The sequence below is a fragment of the Hydra vulgaris genome, chromosome 06 (assembly GCF_038396675.1).
Source record: "Hydra vulgaris chromosome 06, alternate assembly HydraT2T_AEP".
NCBI classification, from domain to species: domain Eukaryota; kingdom Metazoa; phylum Cnidaria; class Hydrozoa; order Anthoathecata; family Hydridae; genus Hydra; species Hydra vulgaris.
The window spans coordinates 49,266,202-49,292,198 of NC_088925.1; the positions used below are offsets into that span (position 1 = coordinate 49,266,202).

General features: G+C 28.0%; 1 protein-coding gene across 4 annotated transcripts in view; it reads right to left on the bottom strand.

The window, feature by feature from the left end:
• Positions 1-25,997, bottom strand: part of LOC136081937 (polyubiquitin-B-like) — a 74,164-nt gene that overhangs the window by 25,091 nt on the left and 23,076 nt on the right. For all 4 annotated transcript variants that reach the window (XM_065800377.1, XM_065800378.1, XM_065800375.1 and 1 more), the window contains one exon: positions 18,924-19,151. In XM_065800377.1, coding sequence (XP_065656449.1) covers positions 18,924-19,143 — 220 coding nt within the window. In that variant the 5' untranslated portion in view covers positions 19,144-19,151. The remainder of the gene's footprint in view (positions 1-18,923; positions 19,152-25,997) is intronic.

The following is a 25,997-nucleotide window of genomic DNA, read 5'->3' on the forward strand; positions in this document are numbered from 1 at the left end:
TAATGAATTAAGTTTTAGAGGTTTATTTCACTTCTAAAGTAATTACATTTATATTTTTAGCTTTACATTTGCATTGATTTTATAGCACTTTTAAATAGTTGAATTAAATTGTTTTATAGATAAGAAACAAAATAAAATTTAAAATTTTGTAATTCTTTTTTACTAGCAGTAAGCAACCTGTAATATGGGTTAGTAATAAATAAATAAAATTTTAGTTTTATTTAAAAGAGTATATTTTTATTTATCAAAATTACAATTACTTCTCTTAGTTTTTAAGCTGTAGGTTTTTGTTATTTTTTTTATCATTAAATTTAAAATGGTATATATTTTTATATAGTTTAAAATTGTCTTTAATTATTTAGTTTTCTTTTTAAATTTTTTTTAAAGGAACAGTAATTTATAAAAGTTACTTGATTTTTTCCTTTTGTTCATTTTAGAGTTATAGTAACTTAATAGAAAAAATTGCAATTCCTAAGCTTCTTTAACATTCATTTGTGACTACAGTAGTAATACTGCTGGTATTATGTTTCATAATAGTGAAACTGAAATGGATGATGATGGGCTTGAAGAAGTCATTAGTATAAATGCTACTAGGCAACTTGAAAATAATCGTCATCAAAATGAGAGAAATGGAGCTAGACAAGATGAAATTAATTGTCGTCAAAATGATAGAAATAGAGCTAGACGAAATGAATTTAATTGTTGTCAAAATGAGAGAAATAGAGCTAGGCAAGATAAAAATCATTTGAATCCTAATGAGAATAATGTACAAAATACTATGAGACAAGGTAGAATGCATTGTATAGCAAAAGGTAATATTATTCCAGATAATAATTATTTAGTAGAAATGAACCAGATCTGTCAGCATTGTGGTGCTAAAAAATTTCCTGATGAAAGCCATTTTCTAGGTTGCGATAATAGAAAGATAACTTTACCTCTTCTTTCACCATTTTCGCAAGCTTTTTAAGATTTATTTACAAGGAATTATATAGATCATAATTCTAATACGAATTTTTTAAAATATATTAGAAATTATAATGCCTGTCTTTCTTTTGCTTCATTTACAGCTAATGTGGTTCAACCTTTGAATTGTAGGCCACCATACTTTAGAATATGTGGTCAAGTTTTTCATCGTATAGGTAATCTTCAGCCAGATCAAAATATTCCTCCAACATATTATCAACTGTATATCTATGACCCATTTGCAGCAGTAAACTTTAGAATGCAACAACATGGCAATGATCTTTGCTTACGTGATTTAATGTTTCATTTGCAAACTAAAGTAAGTGAAGAAAACCCATTTGCTCTTGCATTTAAAAACATGGGTGAAGTAGAAGATGAAGAAATTTGTCAAGCAGCTATAGTGGGTCGTTTATTCTCAGTTGTAAAAATGTCTTTACTTGAAGAGCAAGATAAACGTCGCTATAACCTCTCTTCGCATAATGAAGTTGCAGTTGCATTTGTTGGTGAAGATGGTGCACCACTTGCTTTCAGGAAAGTTGTTATTCACCCAAGAGGTCATCCTTTTAAAACTATATCAAGTATGTCTGCTTACTTAAATCCTTTGGTTTATCCTCTATTTTTTCCAAGAGGTGATGCTGGTCGGCATAATCAATTGGTTCACAACCCTGAACATGCTACATTGGTTAGAAATCATGTTACTTTATCTCATTATTACATATGTAGACTTTTAGTTCACAATTTTTTTCTTCAATCTTTTATGGCAAGAAACTGTTTCAGCAATATGCTGTTGATGCATATATCAAAATTGAAGGCCTTGCTTTCATCAGAAATAACCAAAACAAACTGAGTAGCGAGCAGTATGATGCCTCACATGAACATATAAGTAACCTTGGAACTAATCATAACGTTAGACCAGGCGTGTAGTGGTTTTTCCATCAACTTATGTAAAAAGTCGTAGAGCTTTAAAAGAAAACTTTAAAGATGCAATGGCTATTACTAAAAAATGCGGTAAACCAGATCTTTTCATTACTTTTAATTGCAATCCGAAATGGCGCGAGATAACTGAAAATTTATATCCATTTCTGACTTCAAATGATAAACCTGACTTAATTACTCGAGTATTCAAACTCAAATTAATTAATCACCTTAATGATATTTTTAAACACGGTGTATGAGGGAAAGTTGTAACCCATGTTCAGGTAATCGAATTTCAAAAACGTGGTTTGTCACATGATCATATTTAACTTCATTTTGCAAATGATAATAAGCTTGAGACAGCATAGAATATCAATGATTTAATATCTGCTGAAATTCCAAATCCGATTGTAAATCCTCAACTTTATGACATTATTAAAACTTGCATGATTCATGGTCCATGTGGTATATTGAATCTAAATTTACCCTGCATGATAGATGGAGTATGTGGCAAAAAATATCCTAAAGTATTTAATGCCAACACAGTAGCAGTTCATAATGGTTATCCGCGTTACATGCGTAATGACAATGACTTGGTTATCAATATCAAAGGCAGATAATGTAGATAACCGTTGGGTTGTACCTTACACTCCTTGGTTATCAATGAAATATCAAGCCCATATTAATGCTGAAGCTTGCATGTCTGTTAAGGCTGTTAAATATTTGTACAAATGCTTATACAAAGGGCATGACTCCGCAAGTACTGTAATAAACGAACAAATTAATCATGACGAAGTAAACACTTTAGATTGTTGTTATGTTAGTGCGTCTGAAGCATTGTGGCGAATAATAGAGTATCCTATTAGTTAAATGTCACACACTATTATCCGCCTTAAGTTCATCTTCCTGAGAATCAGTGTATTTTAGAGAAGGAGCAGAATAAGTGGCTTTACATCGTGCTGCTCAACGCGATACACATCTTACGGCATGGTTTAAGTTAAATTCTGAAAAAGAAGAAGCCCTATGTTATTCATATGTAGACATTCCTTATCACTTAGTTTTTGATGATAAACTTTGTAAATGGAAGGTTAGACAAAAGGAGTGGTAATAAAGTGATAGTAAGAATGTATAAAGTTAATCCAACCGTAGAATTATTTTTTCTTAGACTGTTACTTTTGCAAGCAAAAAGAGCAACATCTTGGGAGAATGTGCGTGCTGTTAATGGTATTGTGCTTGAAACGTTTCGTGATGTGTTTTGAAAGGTTTGCTGCAAGATGACATTGAATGGCAGAATACTCTTTCTGAGGCAGTTTTAACACGTATGCCAAAGCAAATTAGACAGTTGTTTTTAAATATTTTGACCTTTTGTGAACTCGACAATCCTTTACATCTCTGGAATACATACAAAGCTTTAATGATGTAAAATTTTATTTACCGCTCAGTCCCACTTCTAATAGCTGAACAAGCTACTCTTTATCAAATTGAAAAGGTTATTAATCAATGTGATAAAACGCTGGCTGATTACAATAATGTTATTGATGAGTTTATAGGTTTAAATCTAAAACATTTTAATGAAAATGTTTTACAATCTATTGACGAAGCCAATCGAATGAGACTGTTGCTTAATGTCAATCAATTAAATGTATATAATGCTATTCTTGCTGCACTGAATGAGCAACGAAGTGTAGAAAATCAACATTCTAAATTGCTTTTCATGGATGGCCCAACTGGTAGTGGAAAAACGTTTACGTATAATTATTTAATTGCAGAAACTATAAGTAGGGGTTTTAAACCTGCTACAGCAACATGGATTGGCATAGCAGCAACTCTTCTTACAAATGGATCTACATTGTTTGTTTTTATCAAACTTCCTGTTCGAATATTGAATAACAGCACATACAATGTAACCCCTAACTCTATACATGGACATTTTTTAAGACAAGTTACTTTGTTTTTACTTGATGAAACATCCATGATACCTAAACATGCCTTAAATGCAATTGATAGGTTTTTAAAAGATGTTTGCAACAACAACTTTCCGTTTGGAGGAGAGGTCATTCTTTTTGGCGGTGACATAAAGCAAATACTGACTGTTGTGAAAAGAAGACAACCAGCTGAAATTGTAGAATCGTGTATAAAATGTTCTTTACAGTGGCAATGGGTGTGGAAATTTGCATTAACTGAAAATATGAGAGCATATGATGGGGAAGGAGAATTTTCCCAATGGCTATTACTTGGTAGTGGAACAATACCTGTCAAAGAAGAGAATCCTTTTAAAGATGCATTGAAATATCTCATCAGCGGATTATTATAGAAAATGTCTCTATTGTTGGTGAGATTGTTCATTATTAATCAATGAAGAAGTGCTTGAACGTCTACCGGGTAAGGTCAAAATTAATTTAAGTGCTGATCAAATAAGGACTGATGACTTGATGAAAGAAATAACTTTCCTGTAAAGTTTTTGAACAGCTTAACTCCTTTAGGTACGTCTCCTCATTGTTTAAAATTAAAAATTGGTTGTGTAATTATGCTACTTAGAAATTTAAATCTCAAAGCTGGGTAATGCAATGGCACTCGATTGAAAGTTTGTGCTCTTCAAAATTATTATATTGATGCAGAGGTTTTGACAGGTGCTTCTGGTGGTAAGCGGGTATTTGTTCCTCGAATTTGGTTGGAACCATTTTTGGAACCAAATTTTAAATTACCCTTTGTTATGAAACGTCGTCAGTTTCCTATCTTCCTGATTGGCATATTCAATGAAAATTAATAAAAGTCAAAGTCAAACATTTGACAGAGTTGATGTATATCTAAAAAAAACCGTGTTTCTCTCATGGGCAACTATATGCTGCCTGTTCAAGAACTAGAGCATTTAATAGTTTGTTTTTCAAAACTGATAAACATCCCATTCAAGGTATGGTCAGTGAAAAATGTTACACTAATGTTATATTTTCTAATGTTCTTAATTTATAGTCTTTAGGTTTCTAAATGTTCATAGTTTGCAAGCACAATGATGTATGTAATGACTTTTAGTTATAAATTGTACTTTTAATTATGAATTGTACTTTTTATTTATCAATTGTACTTTTTTTTGTTTAAATATTTGTTTAAACATTCCAAAATTCCATATAAAATTCCATAAGTTGCATTAACAAATTAACATAAATTTTGAATGATTTAATAAATGATTTTCAAAAATGTTTTATTTACAAATATACTTAATTTATAAATGATTATTGTTTTTATATTAAACACCTAATTTTTTTTAATAAAAAAATGTAGAAAATGCAACCAGTTTTTGCCATTTTGCTTACTGTTATAACTGCTTTTGAATTTCGAAGTTATTAGTTTTATAATTCATAGCCAAATGTGTAGAGTTAGGTTGTTAAACTAGCCAAGCGTGTGTGTTTTAAGCTAAGCCGTTAAACTAGCCATGCAAGTGTCGTGACTTGCAGTGTGTGTAGAGTTAGACCGTTATGGTAGTCAGCTGTTCTTTATAACTAAAAATCTAATTAAAAAAGAAAAAAAAGTAAAGTTTCGATAAACAAGATTTCTAACTTTGCCACCCAAGAGGTTTAGTTAGCAGAGGTGTGAGACAGCATTTAGTGCGAAAAGGTGTTAGGGATCATTAATAAGTTACGTAAGGCAAACTTTTACAATAAAACAAAAAAGTTCAAAAGTTTTAAATGTATAAATATTTAAAAATAAAACACGTCTGTTAATATTTAGTGTAACTTCATCATTCAAATATCTTAAGCTATTTGCTAGTGCTTTGCGTAATTGTTGTAATGGTTTGTGTTGATAGACACCTTGGCTTACCTTCCCGTGGTGTCTATCGTTAAAAATTATTACAGGTAGTTTTTCTAACTGCTTTTAATCATTCACTAAATGCCAATATAGCATTTGATGTTACTATAGCACAATTGTTTATATCTCCTCCATTTTTTTCATCCTTAGTGTTATTAATACTTTTGCTCTTTGAATAAGATTAATTAAACGAGTTGGCTTTTCATCAAAGATAAAGATATTGGTTTCAAAAATGAACACCATAGCTAAAGTGCTCACAAAATTAAGTAGTTTTTAAAAATCTTTTTATTTTGTTTTTTCTTAATTTTTACTAAATTTTTTATAACTTCTTACTAATATGGAATCACGTAGTTTTTTTAATATATGTTTAATCGTCGTCGCTATCGGTAATTATTACTTTTAATTGTTTTAATATGGTTATCTTTACAATAGGCTGTGCTTGACTTCTCGGTCCTGTAGATGGCAGCTATAATAACTGATTGTGAAAAGTGCCTTCCACGTTAATTGTTTATTAAGAAAAATATGCTTTATATAGATTTTTTTTAAATATTTTTGTTACATACTTAACTATTTATCATGTCAACAAATTTTTTTTTTTTAAAAGTAAACAATTTTAAATATATAATTTTTACAACTGCTTTATATGGTTTTAACATCTTTTTAATACCCTTTTCAGCTGATTAGGCCGTTTTAGACTAATTGCTCACCTTTATGTGAATACATCTATCGATTTTGCTCAAATTTGTATTCACGTAAAGCGTAACAATTACTTCAAAAATGTCGAGTAAAAGCAATTGCTTTTTTTATTAACTTGACTGATACAAAAATTAATAAAAAGTTTCAAATAAAGCTAATAATTTTAACGCAAAGTTAAGACAAACGCAAGGCAAAATATATTCCGGACATTTTTTGCTTAATATTTTCTGCATTAGCATAAAGTTGGATTGGATGAATGCTGAAATATATATATATATATATATATATATATATATATATATATATATATATATATATATATATATATATATATATATATATATATATATATACCCATAAAGTAAATCGACAAATTCGTTTACTGTATTTTTATTATATTTTAATTTCAGCTGGATTATTAAAAAAAAAAGATAGCTAAAGTAATTAATATGATAGGAGCCGTATACAAGGATGTATATAGGGAGCTTTAATATGACAGAAGTCGTATACAGGGATGTATACGGCTCCTACCATATGTATCAAAGGGCCATTTCCGGAACTGCGGATATATTTTTCAACTTATAGCTTTTCCGGATATCCAAAACAATTTCTATACATACAAGCTTAGGTATAATTTTTGTGAATATTTGTTTTTTAAGCTTTTCACTCATCACTCTTAATAAAATAAAGAAAAAAAAAATTAGAAGAAAAAGCAAAATTTAGACGAAAAAAAGGAAAGATATATTCCGGATATTTTACCTAAACCATTTTTGCAATTTTAAAATAAGACTTGGATGATCTATGCATATAATCAAGTCATATTTTAACGTAACGATTTTGATGCGATTTGCTCATTTAATGTTCTAACGTTGCGGAGTAAATGGTTAACCGTATCTTTAATGAAGCTAACAGTTTTGTTTAATTAAGAAGCCAAAAAAGAAAATAGTAAGAAGAACTAAAAAAATGTATTAATAAGTTTATATTTGATTAGAGAAAATAAATAAAAATTAAATTGTTATTAATGATTTAATTACTAATAACCCGTATAACGGGTTACCTTCTGTTAGTAAGAAGTATTTTGACTTCTTTAAAATATTTTTTTAAGAATTTCAATGGTAATAAGCCGACAATCTTTCATATATCTATTGATCACATCTTGAGACAACACATTATTATTCCTCAATTCCATAATGTTATGTTCTAAAGCAAACTCAGGTGTGATTGATTTTAAGGGTAGAAAATTCTTTATTTTAGCGAAATAAACTTGCAGAAATTCCCTCACATTGACGATACTGCTTAAATCATCTTGTTTGACTATTAAACTCATAAGGAATTGAGTAGTTGAAAAAAAATCTTCAAAGAGAAATGGAATCATCGGGGCATCTATCTGATGTGTTACTACTTTTCTACAACAAGCTAGCAATCTAATCAAAAAAGATCAACTTTTTAAAAGTTAATTCATCTTTAGTTCCCTCTAAGACAGTCTCATAACTCTTACATTTTGTTTGCTTACTTTAAGGAAGAACTTCCCAAAACTCTACCATTTTAAAAAAAAAAGATTGTATGAAGCTTACATTGAGCTACCTTTGTTCCAATTAGATGGAAAGATTGCAGATTGAAAACCGGTTTTAAAGTCTCCCAATGTTATGATGTTTAGGTAATTCTTTTTGGTCACGCTGCTTTTCAATAAGATCAAGTAAACAAATCATACTTGGGCCATACATACACAGTTGTTACAGATTTTTGCTATTAATCACAGCCAAAGGTTTTATCATACTTTCAAGTAAATTTTTTGCAGTAGGGTGGCCTAAAAAATGAGAGTCAGAGTACCTGGATTCAACACAATATAGATCGCTGTTCCGAAATCGAATATTTAGATCCAATTGACAATTTTGAAAACAATCATTCAGGTTTAATCAAACAAAACAGTATAAAAAGGAGATTTCTAAATATGTTCTGTTAAAAGTCTATGAAAATAGGATCCAAGACCAAGATTAATAACAAAAGCAAGTTTTGTTTTACCTATCTCATAGGATTTAGCAGTTGTGCTATCAGGGAACATTTTTTGATACAGTAGACCATTGTCATAACACAAGTTCAATGAGAAATTGCTTTGTACAGCATGCAAAACAGAATAGATTTCCACACAAGTATTATCAGATTGAACTACTAAAAAAACTGCTTGCTTTTTGGATGTAGACTGCACAGGCTTGAGGTAGCAAGATACTGGCTTTGACTTTTGAACATGCTTTTTCCCCTCCATGTGACTTGTTACAGCCCTCCGACCCATATTTGATAAGTTTAATATAATTATAAAATATTTGAACATGGCACTTTTGCATTTGGCTGATTTTTTACCAGCCATTTTCAAACAATAAATCGCTCAACCATTCTTTATTAAAATAGGTTGACAAACTATAAAAACTTTGTTGCAGCTATTTCTTTACAAAAAATCACCTAATAAATTAATTTCAAATATTTATAATGGTTCCACTTAAACTTCTGTAAAATGTTTTATATAAATTTTTTTGTTTGGTTTATCCTGGAAATAAATGACCAGAACGAAAGTTAACTTTTTTTATAATCATCAAGTATTAAAACTAAAAATATATTTAAACATTCTTTAGAGCTACATGTTAATTTAATTAGTAACCTAAAAAAGGAATATTATTTACTGTAAAACATTTTAAAACATTAAAATAAAATAGGAGAAAATTAAAAATATTCCCTAAATTTCCCTGACTTTTAACTATATCTTTCTTTTTCCCCTGATTTTCCCCTATCATATCTAAGTCCCCTGACTTTCCCTGATTTAGTGGCAAACCTGCTCTATTCAAAAGAATAATTTAGTGTGATATACTTCTCATCTCATCTCATCTCATCTCATCTCATCTCTCTCTCTCTCTCTCTCTCTCTATCTATCTATATATATATACACACACACACACATATATATATATATATATATATATATATATATATATATATATATATATATATATATATATAGATACGCGGGGTAATGCCGAAGATGGTCAAAACAGCACTATAGAAAAATAAATTTGACAAATTCTTTTTACCTGCTAAGAGGGGATCCCATGCTGAGTTCCAGACGTACAGTAGTGTAATAAAGCTGCGATTGTTGTTCACTATAATTTGATTTTAACTTTTTCTGATAATTTTATGCAACTTTTTTAATGAGTAACATTCTGTTGTAGCTTCCTCGGATATAAAACCACTCCTTTTTTTGTTGTTATTAATATAACTGTATAATTTTAGCAGTTATTACAATTAGCATTTTATTTGTTATTACACAACAGTGTTTGTGATTGCCCCCCGGTGTGTTCGGAATTACCCCACGAACGTAGAGTAACTCCGAACACTTTTTCCCATAAACTTTATAAAAAGATTAACAAAAATTGCTTTTTCGGGCTTGTGACTGAAAGGTTAAACTATTTGATAAGCAATAAATATGGTCAACTTCGTATAACTGGTATATATTAACTACTGGTATATAAGCAATAAATATGGTCAACTTCGTATAACCAATATATATATATATATATATATATATATATATATATATATATATATATATATACATATATATATATAAACATTTAAAATGTATATATATATTTATATATTTGTTTTTATAAGTCATTAATAAAAAAGCAATGTAGATTTTTAAATAAAACAAGTTTTATCAATTGCTTCCGAAGCTTTTTCTCCAGTTAATTTAGCAGTTTGCTTTTATCCAAGGTTATAAAGGCATATTTTTCCATAGTTTTCTAAAACGAGCTGAACCAAATAAAATAAATGGTTATTACTTATAGCTGAGTCAAATATAGGAGGAGCTAATATCGAGAGTATTATAGAGAAATCCACTGATCTTAAAATGCACTTGCAATTGCATTTTAAATTCCTATTTCAATTGGAAGGTAGCCATCTATTGAAGCAAGCAATCTTTGGAAACACCGTTTAGTTTCTTTGCATATGATAATAATACTTATGGTTGGTTTAATCAAATCTCTTATCTCAGAGTTTTAAAAAGCTATTTTATTTAAAATGAAAAGGAAGTACTAATGCATTCTGAAATTTAATGGAGATAATTGTTTATTGATGTCATTTTAGCTACATATCCAGCATAATATGAGATCAAAGCTTTTTTCTATTCAAATAGATTGCTGCAACTTGGAATATCTGCATAATTGTGGTCACTATTACTTGTTTTGTTTTTTTCAACAAATATTTTCTTATTAATTCAATTTCGCCAGATATTTTAGTATTGGAGTCAGCAAAAGAACTGTCTAAAACTTTAAATATGAGTTTTATCTCTGATGCTGCAGTTTCCATTTGAACGTTAAATGGTACGTCGCATCAAGAGTTGTTTATATGTGGCTTTGAATTGTTGGCAATTGATATTGCTGTTAAACATTCTTGCAGATCTCACAGCTCCAATAAAGGGCTTGTTAGATGTATTCGACTGAGCTTATATGTTAAATAATTTTATGGCGAACCTTCTTTTTCTACTCAGTCGAGAAATATATCTTAAACAGATTTAATTGCTACCAAATATCCCATAAAACCAGTTCTTAGACTAGACAAGATCATTTTAATACCAGCTAATCTCTTTAAGGCTAATGAGATAATTATATGCATGTCAAGAAATATAAACCAAAAAGCCTTGTTAAATGCACACAATCATATAATCAATCTATTATGCTAGTCATATAATCAATCTATTATGCTACTCAACGACGAATTTATAAAATTATTTAACTGCTATATACAGTTCATTAACATAAAAAAGTTAGCAAACTATAATATGCAACCATAATACTTAACAGGAGGTAAACAGTATATATATATATATATATATATATATATATATATATATATATATATATATATATATATATATATACATATATATATATATATATATATATATATATATATATATATATATATATATATACATATATATACATATATATATATATATATATATATATATATATATATATATATATATATATATATATATATTTTACTTAAGGAGATATTTCAAAAAATAGGTAATTTTTTGAATATTTCTATGTTAAATATTTAATAAATACATTTTTTTTAAACAATTGTATTCTTACATACATGTGTATCTTTAACTGTATAGAGTGATTATCCTTTAAATTATAAGAAATGATTAATTACTTTTTATTTGTTTTTAAAGTTGTTTTAAATAACTATAATTTAAACCTGGGTTTTTTTTACCAGTATAAGTGACACTTTAGAATACTTTAATTAAATAATTTATGCAACAATAGCATTTAAATATAGTATAATTCTAGAAGGAACCCCTGAGTTTAGTGTACTCACAGTACTCAGTTAATAGTTCATGCAGCATTTGTAAAAAATGCTATATAGCTACAAAAAATTAAGAATATAAAATTGTAGGAAGACATGATTGCTGCTTACCATGCTGTTATGTTATTAACCTTCTAGCATACAGCATTTGTAACTAAGAACTAAAAGCAATATAAATTATACATAAAACTAAAACTGTAAACTTCACCAATGCCATTTCATAATAAATTCAATTATTCAAAAAAATAAATTTTTTTTCTCAAATATTTAAAAAATTCACTTTTTTAAATATTAGATTTTTTTAATAGTAATTTTTATAGAACACATTCTTTTTTTTCTACAACTGTAGATATAAACTTTGTTTTAAAACTGATTAGCAAAAATTGTAAAACATGTTTTCAGCTGCATTTATGCATTCATAAAACTGCTTAACTCCTAACCTGTAAATATACGGTAGCGGTTTTGTAAAAAATATGGTAGTGGTGTACCTTGGAGGTAGCTAATGTTGTGTACCTTGGTGGTAGCACCAAGGTACAAACTTCAATAATTTTGTTAATACTATTTTGATTATTATTTGTTATGAAAGTATTTTTTTAATGTAATATGTTGTTAAAGTTTATTATAATTTTTTTTGTTTGTTTTTTTTAAGAGTTTCTTTAGTATAATATGATGTGTGTATTTCTTTGTTATATTGTAATTATTTTTTTCAAATTGTTATGTTATCTTTGACATATTTCTCGAATTATCAAAGAGATAATAAAACTGTGTATGAGTTGGATATATTAGACATGGTCTTTTAGTTGCCATATTCCTCTATTAAACGAGGTTTAGCACGACAGCTGAAAAAACTCATTTGGCATCAACTTTGAGAACCTGAATGTAGAGTAGACAAATGCTAAATCAAAGTGAAATACTTATTATTACTAAACTTTAATGTAGATATTTGTTATTACTCTTTTCTTAATAAACAGTTCTTTTGCAAGTTTTTAATACTTCTAAGCCTAAATTAGTTTAAATTTATAATAATATATAATTTCAACATAAGTATTAATTAAAATATAGTTTATATAAATCTAACTAGATATAATAATATTATCTCTGATGTGAAATCCAATTATCCTATAAGTAAACATTATATCAAACTTCAACCATGTTGAGTACTTAATCTGTTAAAACAATAATACCTCAAGGTACATCACTGGTGGTGAACCTTGGCTGTAATGTAAGCTGTTTTTTAAACTTAAAAAAAGGGATGAAGAAATATGTCTGGATGTTTAATAAAAAATTCTAGAGTAAATAATATCATAAAGTTAATGAAAATATATTATTACAGAACATATTGCAAGTATTTGCAAAAGTTTGAAAATACCTCCGAGGTACACCACTCTCATCTACACTTAATAAGTGTATTTTGCATTTCTGTCCATTTACCTTTTATATTGCATATCTTTTATATAAAATTTTTTCTTCTTTTTATAAAATGATTAAAACAATTAGTTACATAAAAAATGCAGTTAGCAGTGGTTAGAGACACCTAATGTTGCCAATTGTTATAAGATGTAGCAACAAATTAACAGAAAATGGTAGGAAAGTTGGAAGCAAATGATATAAAAAAGTAAAAAGAATAGTTAATTTAAAAACTTTACATTTGTGTTGGAACAAAATGAGCTCAGTGCAGTAAAAAAAGTACTATGGTTATGAAAAGATTTTTAAACCAGAAAATGGACAAATTAAAACTAATACCTTCATTTATAATGTATTTAAATTTTTAATCTGTAAGTAATAATGTAATGCTTCTCTATAAACTTAATTTTATTATTGAAGATAGTAAAAATATTTATTTGTAAAGACTCATAACAACATCATTATTTAAGAACTAATGAGAGCACCTTTGAAACAAGTTTATGTTTTTGGGTAAAAGTAAAGGGCTGTGTGAAATTTTTTGTTGCTATTTGTATGTTAAAGTTTTGATAAATTTTTTATGGGAAAGTCAGGGAATTTTTGTAAGAGTCAGGGAAAAGTCATGGAAAATGAACATAACAATTGCTGGTCACGCTGATTATAAACATTTACATTAATCAACTACACTCATATTAAAATGATCAAAGGCATTCATATTCAACATGGTATTTTCTAATAAGTTAAGTGATCTTTACAGTCATAATTAACGGGAAAAAGTAAAAAATGGTTATAAAAAGATATAAATATAATTACGTGTACATTTTGCGGCCAGATAACTGTATTCTTTTGTAAAAGCCATGATTTTTAATGTAGCCCCAATATAAACTGAATAGAAACTCAAAATATTGTTATGTTTAGCTCGGAACTTTATATTTTTAGTAGGAAACTTTGCTGAAATTAAGTCAAAACATTGATACAAATGATTGAATAATTTGCAAGTTATTTCCAAGGTTGTATTATACTATAAAGAATTGTTTGCTAACTGATTGTTTTACACAGTGTGAACATCTTATGGAATAAAAAAAAACTTTTGTGATTTTTTTATTAAAAGTTAACAAAATTAAATGTAAACGTAAAAACAAACATAATATTAGGCTGAAATTAATTTCTTAGTCATTTTTCTGACCTGTAAAAATTACAAATTTTTTGTGCAACTGTCAACTCTCTATAAGTCAAAAAAACAGTTCTATGTCTACACATACACACATGTAAATACACATTTATTTTTAATTTTTTAAAAAAAGGTAAAAGCTCACAAACATTTTATTTTATTTTCTCAAGAATCTTTTATGCTATCTGAATTACAATATCTTTTAGAACAGTGTTAAAATACAGCTATATGAATGTCTATTTCAGTATTCTGAATGTTATTAGAATAAACTAAAAGGCAATCAGTTAGCAGATAATTCTTTATAAGATAGTATAAGCTGCCAAATAAACTGACGAATAATTCGATCATTTAGTTTAACCTTTTGACTCGGTTTTGATAAAGTTTTTAGTAAAGTTTTAAGTTCCGTGAAATTTTTTGGGTTAACCAAGATGACGGCTGTTTTAAAAACTGTCTTCAAAAAACTCACATGACAATCTCCTGTTTATTAAAAGTCCATGAGGTTTTGCAACTTTAAATTAAATCGTTGAAAACAGTTTGAGGGTCGTTTAAAAAGTCAGTAAAATCGAACTATAAATTGAACTGTAAAACTAAACAAAAAAAATCCACTATAATTTAACAATTAATTATGTAACCGACCGACCATAACCCATCTTGCTTTCTGCTAGTATAAAATTATAATTAAAGTAATAACTTAAAATATTAATAAAGAGTTAGTTTATTATAATCTTAATCCATTGCAAAAACAGAAACCAGATGCAATTAATCTTTTAAACAATATTAATCTGGTTTTTTATTTTGACTGTTTCAAAAGACTTTTAAGAACTTTGAGGTTTAAAGGTAATTATTTTTTCATGAGTCCTGTAAATAATTTATAACAATCTGTGATTGTTATAAATCATTTACAGGACTCATGAAAAAATATTTTACCTGGTGAATATGCTGACCATTGTCAGCATATTCACCAGGTAAAATAATATCCTTGCGTTTGAGGAAATGTTTTTGTTGTAGTTTTAAAACTAATTGACACTTTTAACGTTTCGTCAGAAAACGATATTAATTTGTTATTACTTTTTTTTACAAATCAATATATTTCTAATGATGATACTGTTGTATCAAATTTAAATATCAATACTTATTTACATATATTTTATTAACTGCACAGATAATAGTAAATATGGCATTGCCACTATATTATGTGTACTAAAGGATAGTGGGTTGTTTAAGCAGAAAGAAAATTAGTTCCTAGTTCTAGTTTTTTGATTACTCAGTAGAGATTGGAGCATTGGAGTGTTCATACGTTAGCTGAAGATTTAGGTTTGAAGATAAAATCTATTTATCTTAAATTTTTAATTTTTTTTTTTGTCTTTCTCTCTAAAACTTTTCAAAACTTTTCTTTTCAATTTTCAAGGTGGTCATTGTTTTTTAAAATTATTTTGTAAAACTGTTATCGCTGTAAGCCTTTACAAGAGACACACGCACTCTCATGCAGCCTTGTTTGAGTATTATGAAAACATTTAACTAGAAGTTAAATTGAAATATCGAATTTATTTATTATAAAAAATACATACTTATTAATAAAAAAAAATATAATATTCCTTGATTATTCACAAGAAGTAACTTTTTACTTTAAGTTAAAAGCGCTTTGTATAATATAAAATCATTAGAAAAGACCAAAGTTTCTTATTTCTAATATAACTATAAATGTAGTTGAAACAATTATCTCTTAGATTTTGAGTTTTCTTTTAGTTGAGTTTGATTTTTATTATTTTAGAATTTTGTTATATTACCTTTATGCATATAGTTATATGTATAAAGGGTTGCCACCATGTTAAGTGTCTGGTGATGGATGACGTGATTTCTAATACTACCTTAAAAAAATTTATAAGAAAATTACACTTCATAATTTGATAAATTTATGCCGGATATTTTAAAAACTTTTACCCCACCATGATCTAAAATACATAGCCTTGTTTCTACTTGTGTTGAAACCATGCACTAAGAAATTTCTAGCTTTTGTAAAATAAGTAGGTTTGGCTGCCACAGATAGCTACCCTACGTTATTTTAAGTCAGTGGTAGGTCAGTGGAGCATTGGTGTAACTGTGGAATTTTTTAAAACAGGTTTGTTAAAGTGACTTCTATATCTAGCAAAACTATTTATTTGGTGCTTTTTACTAGTGATGTACCGATAGCACTTTTTTGTACGATGCCAACACCGATGTTGATGGATGGGAAAATTATTATACCGATGCTGATACCAATAAATTAACTAATTACTAAAATTTTGAAAATATAAAACCAAATACTAACTCAATAACTTAAAATCGCGTAATCTTTTACATGGAATCAGTACTGGTAAACAAATACTTGGGCCTAAATTAGAATCAAGGCATACTTTTAAAAGATATTAGAAAAACCCAGTTATTAATGTATAGATTTTTAAGTTTTTTTTACTATGAAAAGAAAACTTTCAAATAATTAATACAATTTTAGAGGAACTCTTTTTATTTTAACTTTAAAAATAAAATGGTACTATCATAAGCATTTTTTATTTTATTCTGACTTACTCCCAACAAGGTTGCAAGCAACCACTATTAAGTTGGGAGTTACTAGAAAAAAAGACAAGAGTTATAAAGCAAGGAAACGGTTGACAGAAAACTTTAAATGTTGAAGGTTGTATAAGTCAGGAAAACATAAAGATGGGAGAGAGTTCCAAAAGGTTAAAGAGCGGGGAAAAAACTAGACAAATAAAAGTTTTTGGAGCATGCATAGACAGACAAATTAAAAGAATAAAACTTTGATAAATGACAGTCAAGCAAGAATGAGTTTTGGTTGATGGAACTAGATATGAAAGCTCTTTTCCTTTCATCAATGCTCCTTTGCTTCGATCAATGTTTACAATGCACCTCTGGGTCCAACTATGTTTACAATGTGTTTTTAGACCTTGTCTAGAAGAGAAAGAGCATCGTTAAAGGAACCAGGCTAAATATAGCAACAGTATTCCATACAAGTATGACTAAGAGATTTGTAGAGGTAGAGAATGGAATCAAGAGAAATAAAATGGTGAGCACAATAAAGAGACTGAGATTTGATAACTGAGTTTTTTAGAAGTTAAAATTTACGAGACACTGAGCCTCAATCTTTTACAGAAGTGAGATCAGATTCACGATCAGCTGCCTGTTCTAAGCAATCGAAAAAAGAAGTCTTTTTGTCAAGACGGGAGTATAAAGTTGAGTCATCAGCAAAAAGAGCTACTTTAGATGTAAGGTTGTCAGGAAGATCATAACTGTAGATAAGAAACAAAATAAGACCAAGGATAAAACCTTGAGGTACCCCAGAAGTTAATGGAAATAAAGAACAGTGTTGGCCTTCGAGGATGACTTAAATAAAGTGGTTAAAAAGAAAAAATCTGATAATCTCAAAAACTTTCTCAGATACACCGATGAAACAAATTTATGGGAAAAATTAAACTGCCAAACTTTGTCTTTCACTAAATTGGCCTTCATGGCCTTAGGGAGGTGAATGGAAATAAATAAAAAATAAAACTATATAAATATAGTCGGCTATACTTGAACACATATAGATAAAAATTCTTAAATAGGTTACTTTTAAGTATAACAATTAAACAACACAAAATAAAACTCTTCTGAAAACAAAATGGTAATAAAAGTATAACTACATTCAGCTGTAAAATTAAAGCTTAAAAACACCATCTTAAGAATAAACAATATTGCCTGTAAACAAAATCAAAATAAACAATTACTCAAAAAAATTCTAAGTAATGCATAAAGTTTAGTTTATTTATTATTTAATTATTATCATAATGCAGGATAGAAATATTAAAATGCCATCGGTTGGAAAATCGGTATATTAATTTAAAAAAAAGGCCGATACCGATTGTGCAAAAAGAGGAAGATTAAGCCGATGCCGATGCTGAATAATCGATACATCACTACTTTTACCTTCATTATGACTCTTTATTGCTTGGACTCTGAAATTTGACATGCTAACTGTTTTGCTGCTCTAGCAAACTTATTATCAAAATAACTAAATAATTAGCAAAGGCTCCGAGTAGTGCAATTTAATATTAATATATTTACAATTTATATAATTTGACTGTTCAGGAGTTACCTTTTTAACCTTTGCCTCACACAATTAAGTTATTACAGTAAGCCTCACTTTGGCCGTAAGTTTACTACAAAGAAAGTGCATCTATTACAACTTTTAGTGTAAATAGAGCATAAAATTTTAAACTAAATTTTACCTTGGTTTTGCTAAATGTATACATAAAAAAATATTAGCTTATAAATGTATTTTTAATTCAATCAAAAATAATATAACTATTTAAGATCTGAATATTTTGTTTAAAACAGAGTAAAATTAATTCAACTAATTTAACTAAAACTACTAGTTTGAAAATATATATACACAATGTTTAGTTTTCCACAAAAGATTGTTCTTATTGTGGCTTATGGAAGTCGTAAAAAACAAATACTAAGCTAAAAAAGAAACAGAAAATAAATTACAAAGACAAACTTAACTTATATAACAAACTGCAAATACAAACTTAAATACATATATTACACATACTTATTTACACTTAAATACCTCTAAATCGATGGATAAGATGAATGGTAGATTGATTTCGAATATTGTAGTAGCTGACAGTTTTTTTATCTTTTAACAATTTAAAGATATAATATAAGCAGAACTTGTCTGCGTCAAGATTTTTCTGATGTGCAATTTTTTTCTTCACTTTTTTTATTGTATCAACATCCTCAACCTCTAGTGTAATTTGAGTTTCGCTACTTTTCACAAATACATGCATCCTTTACCCTATTCAAAGAACAAATGAAGGATAAACTAAATACTAAAATATGAGGAGTGTAATTAAAACTATAATTATTGAAATGACTTAATATTTTTCCATTAAAATTACTTTTTAAAAAAACATTTAATAGTGAAGTTTTATAAATATAAAAGCAAAGAATTAGATAACATTAAATTTATCGATTTTATATTTACTTAGAGGTCGAAGTAAGTGGCAGACATCAGCAGCCCCCGGATAGTTTTTAAAACCTGTTTGAGGAGGGCAACAAATCATTGTTCATTTTTTTTAGTAAAAATGAACAATGATTTGTTGCTCTTTTGGAGGTCTCAAGAATGGTCCAAAGGATGGCGATGTCTGACACCTACTTTGACTTCTGCATTTGCTAACAATATGGAAAAGATATCTAAAAATATATATTACCAAAACTAGAGTGGAATTAAAATTTTTCTATGCTATGGGTCATAAAAATTGTTTTATCAAAAGAAATATTTCTAAAAATGGTTGTGATAGACTTATAGGTCCTAACTTTATTTTGTATTTAGAGGCTTTTTCTAAAGAAACATTTTAACAAATTTTGTATGAGTTGTTTTGTTAGTTAAAAATAGGTAAAACAGCTGACTGCTTGATACACTGATGCATTTTCTGCAGAGCTGTGCTGTAACTTTTAGGGCCCCTGAAAATTTTTTGTTTTAACTTTGTTGAACTCATTTTTATTAAGCTTTATCTTTAAAAATTATAAAAATTAATTATAAATCTATTTTTCTAGCCCTTTCGCTCGCAAATTCATCAATTAAGTCATTGGAATTAATATCACTTTCTATTGACATTACTGCTAATCCTGAAAGTCTTTTCTGTGACATTGTCGAATGTAGATAATTCATAATTAATTTTAGTTACAAAAATGATCATTCACAATAAGCAACCAATATAATTCATCTAAATTGTTTTCTAAAATGACTTCTATTACCTTCTAAAATATATCTTAAAACAAAAAGTTCATTTTTAAATTCTAACTCTTCAATGTTACTTTTTTAGTGTTACATCAGATTTGTACAACTAGTATTGATATTAATTGTATTAACAGTTTTTAAATTTTTATTATCAAAAATAAAATTAAAAAAAATTGATTTAATGAATTATAAAAGATTCAAATGGCCCTTGCAATGAATTATTTACTATATTGATTAATTTATTATAACAATACTGTTTAAAGATTGTTTAAATTTACCTTCACCTTCCATTTGAGTTATACTTATCATCGATTTCAGAAACAAGCAAGATAATGCTTATCAATATCATCATAGCATTCAATTGGAATAATTTTTCCAACTGTTGGTATTAAGTCATCGGGGCCCCGGCCCTGCCACAAAATTGAGACTTTTTGCAAACCCAGCCCAGGCTCCATCAAAATTATAAGATTTAGCAGGGGTTGAAAGCCAGGGCTAGAAAAGAATTTGTAACATAATATATTATAATTTTATGCTTATATTTACTATTTATTAAATACTAAATTACTTAAATACATACATTTATATATTTTTAGACTCTAATTTATTTCCAACTAGATTGCAAGCAACCACTATTAAGTTAAGAGTTACTTTAAAATAGAGAATAAGTTAAAATACTAGGAAACGTATAACTTAGGATTTAAAAAGCTGTAAGTTGCATAAGAAAGGAAAACATGAGAATAGGTGAGAGTTATAAGTTTTTTTGATGTTGAAGGAAAAAAAATGGATTAATAAAAGTTTTTGTTAGCATGAAGAGACAGATATAGTGAATGGATGCAACTTATTGAATAAAAATTGTATTTGTAGTTAAAAGAAAGAAATGCAACCTTACAACAATCGCATTTACAATGTGCTTTTAGACTTTGTGTAAGTGTAAAAGGGTTGTTATTTGTCAATATAGGAATGCCAATAACATTGCAACATTTTTTTGCAGTAAATAAATGAGTTTTGTTGTGTAACAAAAAATGTGGATTTTAAGTCCAGAACTTGAATTCACAAGCCACTGCAAGCCTTAGGCTGTTACAGAAGAGAGATCAGAATTAAAATCGGCTGCTTGCTCTAAGAAATTAAAAAGTGAAGATTTTTAATCAAGACAAGAGTATAAAGTTGAGTCATCAACATATAGAGCCACTTTAGATTTCATCGTTATTGTAGATAAGAAATAATACAGGAGCACAGATAGAACCTTGTGGTACCTTTCAAGTTACTTGAAATAAAAAAGAGGGTAAGCCTTTAAGAGTTACTTTAGTACTTCAGTTAAAAAGAAATAATTTAATAGCAGCAAAGTCTTTATTTAAAGAAACTCATAAGAGTGAAAACTAATCGTAGGATAATTGTAGAGGTCAAAGAGTTTTCTAGAGTTTTAAATTTTTTTAAATTTAATTAAAAATTTAGCACTTTTTAAAAGTTCGGCAAAATTGAAGAGAGTTCTGGAGAATACTTTTTTAAGGCTATGATGGAAATCTATTCTGGAGCACAAACTGTAGAAGTGTTTAGCTAAGAATTAACTTTAACATTGGAGGCCAGAGTGATTTGGATGCTTCACAATGGGTTAATCTGTTTAACTGTCAGGAAGAGTATGGCCATTACATTCAAGAGTCAAATTAGAATAAGATTTCTTTGCAAATAACTCTGTTTTATTCTGGGGAGAAGTAAAAAGATTAAAAACATGAACTTTCGATTAAATATTAGACTTACTTTAGTTAATGACACTGTTAAAGATTAACCAAAAGTCTCCAGAACCTAACATCTGAGGTAAGATACAAGATTTAGTAAACTGAGAATAACAGAGCTTAACATCAGACAGGACTTTTTTAAATGAACTTTTTGCAATAATAAAAGGACATTTGTTCTTAAGAGGAATGTTATTGTAAAAAATATTAAAAAAATGATTGTTTAATAAAGCAAGTGCTCAAGAAGGTGAAAAATGTGGAGTAGAATTAGACCTGACTTAAAATTAAAAAGAAGTAATAAAAGCTTCCGAACTTTTATTCCAGAAGGAATAAAAGCTTCCAAAATGTACTTTTTGAGTACATATTATGGATATAAATATATATGTTTGCTATATATTTAGATGCTGGCAAACAATATCCTTTCATTGTTCAATAAAATTTATTATTTGTATGGTGTAGTATTTGCCGAAAGAGAATATGATCAGATGGATGTGTGGCGTGACTCTAGCAAGATAAGAAAAGGAGGCATAACCTTGGACAGATAAGAAAAAACATTGCATCAAACAACGTTATTTAGAAAAGATTAAAGTAATTTAGGTATCAACATGTAGAAAGGTCTGCTACCTTTCTACATGCTGATACCATATACCTGATTACACCATTTTCTTTTACAGTAGAAAATGGTGGTGGTTGAAGTAAGAAAACTTGAAGAGAGTGCCTATCATATTATATGAATGAGCTTTGGTTAAGAAAATAAAATGATCTAGATTGTTTATATTAGAGAAACAGCATAAAAGAGGAAGGCTAAAGCCTGATGATGATCATCATTATCATTATAAGGCTTTAGCCTTCCTTTTTTATGTTGATGATGATCATGGTCATGATGATGATGTTGATGATGATGATGATGATGATGATGATGATGATGATGATGATGATGATGATGATGATGATGATGATGATGATGATGATGATGATGATGATGATGATGATGATGATGATGATGATGATGATGATGATGGTGGTGATGATGATGATGGTGATAAAGATAATGATCATGATGATCATCATTATCATCATCATGATCACATTAATCATAATAATGTTTATATATGCATATGTATACAAAATATAAGATGAAATTTGAATAAAAAAATATATTTTAAGATGTATAAATATTTATGCAGCCCTGAATACAAACCGCGGCCCTGGCTACATTTTATCAAACCCATCCCCGGCCAGATATCAACCCCGGTCATTTTCTAACTGTTGGTTCAATTTCTTTACTTGGTAATTATTCAATACTGTCATTTTTTGAATTTGCTTTATTTTTTATGGTCTGTTACCAACAATAGTCTCCCAATGTCTTGAGATTATGCACACTTCGATTTGGTAATGGTAAACTAGATTCTGGTGATTTATCAACACAATCTTTGTTTCTTCTTTGATTTAGTTTGAGTATCACAAGAAGACCGTTCAGTGAACTGTTATTTTTATTGATGCTTTAAATTAGATTATTTAACAGTCTTTTGAAAAAGTTTACGTAGAAAACATTAGGCAGTACTTAATTGTTGTACATTTTCACTGCATTATGAAATAATTTTTACTTAAAAATTATGTTAAAAATTTTTGATAATTTAATTCATTAAAAAACCATACCCATAAACAATTCTTACCACACTGAAAAAAAAAAAAAAGAAAAAAACTAGTTGTTGTTGTTTTAACATTATTGTCTAACGTTTGCTTTCTCACAATTTAAACAATTAGCTAAGACGATAATGTTGTGTTATGAATGTTTTGAGAAATAAATAGTATAAGAATTTTGTAAAATAATATGGAAAATTATTTTTTCATTTAAAAATAAACATAAATTTGTTGACAGGTGGGTACTGGTGCACTGGGATATTGGAAAAATCCCAGTAGGTCCTCTTAAAAATTATAAGACATGGGCCTCCAATCAAATAGATACCTGTAGTTCCAGTTAAATTTAGTAATTTCATAATCGCTTTTTTTTTTAATTTTTAAATACTACATTTCTTTAGTAATAAAGTTATTAAAATAATAATTTAAATAAACTGAAAATAGTTTGTAATGTTAAAATTATTTTAGATTTGGTGTAGTGAACCTAATTAATGTTATATACTTATATATATTAAAACAACAATATTAAGACAAGAGTTTAAAATTAGTACACAAAAAAGTCAATGTAAGAGTGGCCTACTATTGTAATAATTAGATATCGATAAAAGAGGATAGAGGAAATTTGTTTACTTTTTTAAGTCCTACAACTTAATTCAAACAACAAACATTATTCAAATTATTTGTAAATTATTATTATTAAAAATATCTGAAGAAGAAAATTCAGCTGGTATTTATTCAATTACTATGGATACAACTATGGATATATCTACCCATGATCAATGTGTTTTTGTTTTGCGGTATATTAGTGACAGAACTGAAGGCAACAGGTCTATAGTTGAAGTTGTGGAACGAGTTGTAGCTTTAAACAACGTGATTTCATCTTCAGGGGAGGATTTATTTGATTTACTAAAACTAACTTTAAATTTTATGAATATTAGCTTAAATAATTGTATTCCAGATGTTTATGATGATGCTTCTAATTTGAATGGCCAATAAAAAGAAGTTCAAGAAAAGCTTAAGGAAGTGCTCCCAAGGCATATTCATACTTGGTGCTACATTCATGTGTTAATTCTAGTCTTACAACAAACTATTTCTTGTTCAGTTACAGTTATTTCTTTACTTGGACTTCTTCAAGAATTATTTGATTTTTTCAAAGAATCTTATAAAAGACTCATTGTTTTTGAAAATCAGAATAATCCCAGTTGTCCGTCACATTTGATAAATATTTGTAAAACTCGATGGCGGTCTAAAAATCATGCTGTTATTAAGATATTTGGTCTTACAGATAAGTGGAATGAAAGAACTAAGAATGATGACTGAAAACAATTTGTATATGTGCAAATTGTACTTGCACTTTGTGATATTTTTGTTACTAATGACTTTTCAAACAGCGTAAGAAGTACGGCTCAAAATTTACTAGGTCAACTTACCTGTTATGAAACAGTATTAACAGCAATGATGTTTTTGCAAACATTTAAGTTTACTACTGATCTATCTGATTACCTAAAAACATCTGATCTGGATTATATTTAAGCATGAAGAAAAATTAATGGAACAATAAAGTCTTTAAAAGAAAACAAGAGATTTTTACTAGGGAGGGACGATGTATCGTTTAACAATGAGTCGATCAATCATGTTCGATGGATTAAACAACTCATCGTGTTCGATACATCTAATGCAATTAGCTGTTCAATGCATCGAACACGATTAATAGAACAAAAATTAACGATTTACAATTTAAAATTAACGATTTACAATTTGTTATATAAAAAGTAATATATAAAATAGCATAAAACTATTTACAAAGTTATTTACTTTACGATTATGTTCCTTAAGTTGCCTTTAAATTTTACATGAGAAAAAGTTAATAGGCTGTATAATGAAATATTAATCATTAATCGTAAACATCTTTTGAACGTTAAAAAGACTTTCCGAACATTCAAAAGACATTCAAAAAACATTTTTTTTGGGTCAAATGCTAGCTGGGTGATTATTGTTATTGTTGCACAATAGCAAATAACAATAACCAAACAAAATTTAAGTTTTGAATTTAGCTGTTTTAATTTTATTTACATTCTTTCGATGCATTGTTTAACAATCCAGTATTCAGATACTTTATCGATCTAGAATCAAGACATTGATTCAGAATTAGAACTTCCTGAAAAGAGAAGAAAAGCTATTCCAAACATTATGGAGAAAATTCAAGTACTAACCAAAACATAGGAGATGAATATAATCCCGAAATTTTTTATAAAAATAAAACATTTCACACCGTCATGGATAATTTTATTGCTTGCTTAGAATGTAGTTTTTCAGGCAATAAAGAACTTTATTGTGAACTTGAACTATTTGATCCAAGAAGGTTTAAAGAAATTGCAAAAAATGGAATGCGTTTGAAGCTATTGATAAAAGTTGTGAACTTTTACCTCTTATCGATAAACGTAAATTAGGAAAACAATTAGTATTTTTTATGAAATTATGGCCTCTAATATTCAAAACCAAAGCAATTTGTAAAAAGATTCAGACTTTA